This window comes from Frankliniella occidentalis, unplaced genomic scaffold (genome assembly GCF_000697945.3).
Source record: "Frankliniella occidentalis isolate FOCC.00 unplaced genomic scaffold, Focc_3.1 Scaffold20, whole genome shotgun sequence".
Classification (NCBI taxonomy): domain Eukaryota; kingdom Metazoa; phylum Arthropoda; class Insecta; order Thysanoptera; family Thripidae; genus Frankliniella; species Frankliniella occidentalis.
In genome coordinates this window covers 1,534,013-1,540,295 of record NW_026267150.1, presented here as the reverse complement: position 1 = coordinate 1,540,295, position 6,283 = coordinate 1,534,013, and the positions used below count along the sequence as shown (strand labels likewise).

The window sequence follows — 6,283 nt, the reverse complement described above, 5'->3', positions numbered from 1 at the left end:
TTTTTAAAAACTCAAATTTGTTTTCAAAAATAGATAATTTCTTTTCTGTAGCCTGTTTTCAGGATCCAAATTTAAACCCCTTAGGAAGATACTCTTCACTTTTAGGACAGCTTGACGACAATTTTCATCTTAACCAGATAGTCGGAGAACACATTATGACCTTTGTAGTCTCCAGACCTGGGGAAACTGAACCTTCAAACAGCAGTCGACTACCGATTGTGAAACAAGAATAAAATTTTGTTCACTGTGTCATCTCAACCCCACCCTTTGATGAAAAAAGATCAGAGTGGAAATGCTGATGAAAAGCTTTCCAGTTCTGTAATCAACAACTGCTACAGATGAAGAACAGGAAAATTGGACTGTTGAGCAAGGCCGATGGGAAAACAAACAAACGACACCATCTTTGACGATCAGAAATAGACCTCTTACTTTTAGGGCCTCCTAATAAATTGTGAGAAAGTCACACACATTAAAAATTGTGGGAGCTGTGGTATAGCAATGACTTCAATAAGTACACAGTTTTGCTACTGCTTAGTTTAATTGTTGACAGGGAGAAAACTGTAGTCGCCAATTCATTTACAACCACACTCTTGACAAGAGTGCAAAGTTTGAAATAAAGAAAATAAAACTTGGCAAGGTAAATTATTTTTACAAAAAAAAATAAGCAAGTAGATAGCTAGGTGAGACAAGCAACTTCTTCCAATTATCATTGAGAGAGAAGAATTTCCATCATGAAAATAAAACCATAAAACATCAGCCAATGACATATAGTTTAAAAATAATTAACATAGATTTCAAATCACATGGGAAGATATTATCACTACTAAAATAAAATAAAATCATCAGAGGCAAATACAGCTATTACTGGTCTAACATCTCAAAATACACCTATTTTGTATAGAAAGTGACAAAATATCATTTGCTTACAATGAATTTTACAGCTTGTCACACTGGGGTGAAAACTGAGAATATTTAAACATCTGTACAAACAAAGAAAAAGAAAAGCTTTAAGTACCACAAATGTACTTGTGTTCTAAGCTTGTGTCAGTGCAGATTCATCCACATCAAGATTGAGGAAACAATTTCCGAAGTGGATGAGCGTCTTACAATGAAATCCGGAGTACTTTTACTTTTTTTTTGTTATACAGGTATTGATTTGTTTAGCTGACACAGTTGGCAAACATACCTGGGCCCAAAGCTACATCATTCCTCTTACCTATATGACCACACCATTAAGATTATTAACAAGCAAATGATGGGACCAAGTAGGATAAAATATGCAAAGGACAAGGCAAAAGGAATAAAGCAAAATAGTAAAGTAAAGGAATGAGCTTATGACAATGGACAGATTTCTGTGTGAATCTGTAAGTTACACTTACACAGTTGTGGGAAGTATTTGCATTTCTGAAGTATTGTGAGGGTTTTATAAACGTACACATGACTTTCAATTATGATATAGGTCGATCTTCAGGAATGGTGGGTGTTGTTGCTGTGCTCCCTTTCTTGTACTCTGTTTCACGGAGTGCTTCATCAAAGCTCTGCATCGAACTTGAACGGGAAGTAGAAACCTTGGTCTGAAAAGATGAAACAAATGATACTATTAGAATCAATACATTATGGGGCATTATGACAAGGCGAACAATAATAATTTTATTTACAGAGGAAAGGAATAAAGTTGGAAGTGAGTAATGTACATTGCTAATAACCCCAGCAGAACACATATATTTGTTAAGCAGCCCAATCTTGGAGAAAAACAACTTTAAGAGGAGTAAAAATTTAGGACATCCCAAAATGAACACACCAAATCCTATTAGTGACCAAATCACAATCTTTAATAAACATAAGGATTAGATTCTTTCATTTTAAGTTGCACACACCAAAACCCAGGATAACATTTTTATCAGCAGGACGTTAATTTTTCGGTGTGTGAAGGAATAGACCTTATTTTATTTTTTTAATCTCAGAATTTTACATGCTTTACTGGTGTGTTAAGAAGAAAACCTTGATTTCTTTTAAATCTCAGAATTTTACATGCTTCACCGTCTTCAATGAATTACAACCCACACATGCAAGCAGTAAATTCCAGAGAGCTCTTAATAGAAAGCCAGCAGTTGTCTTGCTCACAAGAATTACTACAACCTCAAATGTTTTTTCCACCAGTTTAAAGAGACTTTACTTTTCCCAACGCGGACCTTCTATAAAAACAAGAACCCCAGCTTTAAATATCAAGTCTTACCCAATCCCTACCCTAATCTGTAGAACTGCATTTTTACTATTGGATCAAGGCATTCTGAAAAGAGAGTTCATAACACCCTTCAAATATGTGACAAGGGTAAAAGCGGAGACAATTGTTTTTCAATAGTTTACATTAGGATGACTTATACACAGGTTCCATTGAACCTTTTATAAATGACTAGTATTATGGTATTTTAAAACAAACAAATAGACTTGCCTTAACATTTTCATAAGCTGATCCAACTTTCTCTTCTAAAGAACGGAAAGACTCAGAATTCTTCAGTTGACCTAGCTTCATGGTGATGCCCGATCCAAGACCTCCAAGAATAGATGTAGTTTTCTCCGCGGTAGCTTTCACTACGGATTCAGTCTTTTGATACCTAAAAGAAGAAAAAAAGGAAAACAAATGAGAAGGCATAAAGAAACCTGTTTAAGCATTTACTGCTACTGACAAAACAAAAACCATAAAAAACAGACACCAAGCCCAAGAGAACAAAGCTTTCGCTTGCATGCATGGCTTTTAATGCAGAGATTTGCTATGTAGGTGTGGATGATCTTATTTTAACAGGGACAGTATAGCTGTAACGGAGCAAGCAGAGTTAGACAATGCAATTACAGATACATTGTATGTATAAAACACCACAGCATGCAAAGTACTGATCTGATACAGCATAATTATACAAAGTTAACTGTAAAATAGCAAAGCAATCTCTTTGTGGTTTCCAACAAAAAAAATTCCAACTACAGTGCTCATAAGGATTTCATTTTTTTCATGCAATATACTTAAATAACCCAGCTGACCATGAAAAGAACAAAACCTATTTGATCCCGTGAGTAAGGTTTCAGGTAAAAGGTTCAAATAAAATAAAATTAATTTTCATCAAAGCCATATGCCCCAACCACATAGACGCCAATGAAAAATTGTGTAAATTAAGAGAAAGTGAATGATGCCACAAAACTGAAATACATGATAAATAATTTGAACCAAATATAATGAGTTTTCCCCCAGCCAAAGTATCACACAGACAGACTTACACTGGCTGTTCTGCAACGGCTTTGCTAATCTGGCCAAATTTCTCCTCTACACTCTGATACCTGAATTATTGACATGGTTCAAATAAAAAACAAGGTTGACGAAAGTAAGTATTTACAATTTTGTCTGCAGGGGACTTCGTAAGTTATTGTGTCATGCTTAATATTGTACTAATAAAGTATAGGCTCAAAAAATATACTACTACTACTACTACTAATAAAATAAATAGCTCTATGTAAAATTAAAAATAAGCCAAGAAAAACAAATGTTAAATACTTGTTTAACCATAGCACAAACTATTGAAAAATGAAGACTGAGACACAATGTCTTACCCAGAACCCAGCAAACCTCGCATAGAACTGCATGTTTGGAAAAGAAATGTTAATGTATCAGAGCATCAACGTTTTAGTGAGAAAGCCATAGTAACAAACAAAGAAAAATATGAAGTGCAAGCTATATTAGTTGTGATCAAACACAAATCTGAAGTTATAATTGCTCAGTAAACTTAAGAGCAGTGGCTATATAGGATAATGATCTTTACAAAACTTTTTTTCTGAATGACGTAATAATAAAAATTTATGGAAAAGAAGCATTGAAATTAATCAGAAGAAAAAGGACTTACACATTGGACTCCTTCACGTTTCGTAATCCTTGTGATACATCGTCAGTAAGTTCTCGCCAGACTGAGAAGCCCAATTTGCGCTTGAGATCTTGTGATTGCTTCACTTTAGAAGCAAGAACAGATCTCATTATTTGAATTTCATTTTCAAGTTCAGCCAATTGGTTGCGCCATTCCTCCTTCTGCTTCTCAGCTTCTTCTGGGGTGAGTCCCTGCAGCTCAGACACACCGGAGTCCGGTGACAACATATCTGTTGACGGCTCTTCTGCAAACAGAAAAATACACACAAATTAGATGATATTAATGGCATCGTTGAAGGGCCGTTTGGTGTAAAAGATTCATCGACATCGTCCTGCAAAATAAATTCAAAAAATAGTTGGAAGAAAAGGTTATTTCCTTGTAAACGACAGGAATTTACCAGCCCCACAATTTAAAGGGGAAGAACAAGGGAAGACGCTTCGCTCGTCCCCCAAGACCCCTACACAGTGTCTGAGCTCCCCCCCCCCTCCCCTTCGCCGTTCTTTCTCTCTCCCTCTCAGGTGCTCAACTTTCACTTCCACGGTCCGCTCCGCTCGGGCCGGTACGGTCGTGCGGGCCGGCCTGCTCACGGTGGCAGCTGGTGCCTCAGATCTCGTGCAGAGACCACACAACCCCAGGTTTGGCCCGCAGGCCTCGGCCCGCCGGACACGCCGGACACCGCGGGCCGCGGCCGCGAGGTCGAGTCTGTCTGTCACCCATCCCCACCTCTGACGAGCTGCAGGAACCGGCGGTAGTTGCTGGCTGAGCTGATCTTGGAGAAGTAGGGCTTGGTGAGGTCCTGGAAGGTGACCCTCACCAGCGGGCGCCGTCGCTTCTTGCTGATCAGCCCCAGGAGGCCCCGCGCCGGCCGCACGAACTCAGTCTCCACCGAGTAGGCGCCGACGTCCGTGTCGACGCCCACGTCGGCGTCCATGTCCACGTCCACCGTCACGTCCAGGTCGTCCAGGTCGAGACCGTGCATGGCGGCGAGCGCGAGGCACTGGTCCACGTCCGCGTCGTCCAGCTCCTCATCGCCGAGCAGGCGCGCGGCCAGGGCGGACGACGTGGCGACGCTGGACGGGATGCCCACCTCCGGGTCGCCGCCGTCCTCGCCATCCTCGCCCTCGACCAGGTCGAAGCTGGGCGTCGCGTGCGGCCGGTGCGAGTAGTACACGTCCTCCTCGTACTCCAGGGACGGGTACTCGATCTCCTCGTCGGGGGCGTCCCCGGCCAGGGCCATGGCGGCGGCGGCCCCCTTGGCGGCGCGCAGCCCGTGCTCGCCGTGCCGCTGCTCGTCGTTGTTGTTGTTGGTCACGAGTCCGCTCATTATCGCCTGACGGTGGCACACGGCCGCGGCCCCATGGTGCTGAGGGCGCTGGGCGCGCTCACAGGCGCGCTGGGCGGGCGGAGAGCGGCGCTGCGCGGCGGCCGCGTGCGGGGCGGCGTGCGGGACGGCGCACGGCGGGTACTACTGGCTGGACTGGAGCCGGAGCGGCTGCGGCCGTGCTGCGCCGCGCCAGCATCAGCCGCGAGTCCGAGCCGAGCAGCCGAGCCAGGTAGCGCAGGTGCGCGGGCAGGGCCGAGCCGAGCCGGGGCGGGCGGGGCCGGTGGAGGTGGGAGCCCGCAGAGCCCGGGGCCCCACCGGGGGCGCGCGGGCTGGAACTGGAGTCCCCCTGGACCTGGCAGTGAGTGCGCCGACCTGGTTCACAGCGCGAGCATCCGAGCCACGTCAGGCATCGAGGCGGACCTGGGTCTGAGCGGGGCCCCGGCACGGGCACAACCAGAGGTGGGGGTGGGGCCCGGCTAGGCCCGGCTAGGCCCGGCAGCCGCACGGATAGCTGATCGCTTTGCTAGCTGCCCCCACCCGGCCCGCCGGCGCGCGGTCCTTTACCTCAAGCTAGCGGCTGGGCTGTCAATCCCTGCCGCTCGTCAGCTCCACCAGATAGTGCGCTGCAGCTATAAACTTCATAGAGGAATGCAATAGAGGCAGAATTTGGGGGGGGGGGGGACAGTCGCACTCCGATGGCAGTTGCATACAATCCGTCCGTCTTAAGTTTCGATAAGATCCACGTAACTAAACGCAAGCAGGCCCTGGTGCGGTGGTCCAGCAGCGGCGGCGCGTGGACTTCCCTCAAGCTCCAGCCGGTGGCGGAGTGAGAGAGAGAGGGGGGGGGGAGTCCCGCGCGCGCCAATGCGTTCGGACCGTCTGGACGCATACAGAGCCGCTGCACGTTGCGTCACTTTTGCAGTGCTTTGTGCCTCTTAGCGTTACGTAAAGGGGGCGTATCTGCCCTGGCGCCGCACCGCGCATAGCAAGAGCCCGGGCGGGGTGTATAGTACCTTATAGGTGTACCGCAGCTGCAGCTGCAGCTGAAGGA

General features: G+C 45.7%; 1 protein-coding gene across 5 annotated transcripts; it reads right to left on the bottom strand.

Annotated features, from left to right (window-relative positions):
- Positions 1-519: 519 nt before the first annotated feature.
- LOC113202287 (uncharacterized) lies at positions 520-5,300 on the bottom strand. 5 transcript variants are annotated; one of them, XM_026416429.2, is made up of 6 exons: positions 4,632-5,300; positions 3,891-4,152; positions 3,271-3,330; positions 2,453-2,615; positions 2,237-2,290; positions 520-1,574 (listed from the first exon to the last, which is right to left on the bottom strand). In XM_026416429.2, the coding sequence occupies exons 1-5, from the start codon at positions 5,230-5,232 to the stop codon at positions 2,273-2,275; spliced, it is 1,104 nt and encodes a 367-aa protein (XP_026272214.1). In that variant the 5' UTR covers positions 5,233-5,300; the 3' UTR covers positions 520-1,574; positions 2,237-2,272. The 5 variants fall into 5 exon arrangements, with proteins under 5 accessions (XP_026272214.1, XP_026272215.1, XP_026272212.1 ...); XM_026416430.2 differs by having other exon boundaries at positions 2,248-2,290; XM_026416427.2 differs by lacking the exons at positions 2,237-2,290; positions 3,271-3,330 and adding an exon at positions 3,601-3,627 and having other exon boundaries at positions 4,632-5,288.
- Positions 5,301-6,283: the final 983 nt, after the last annotated feature.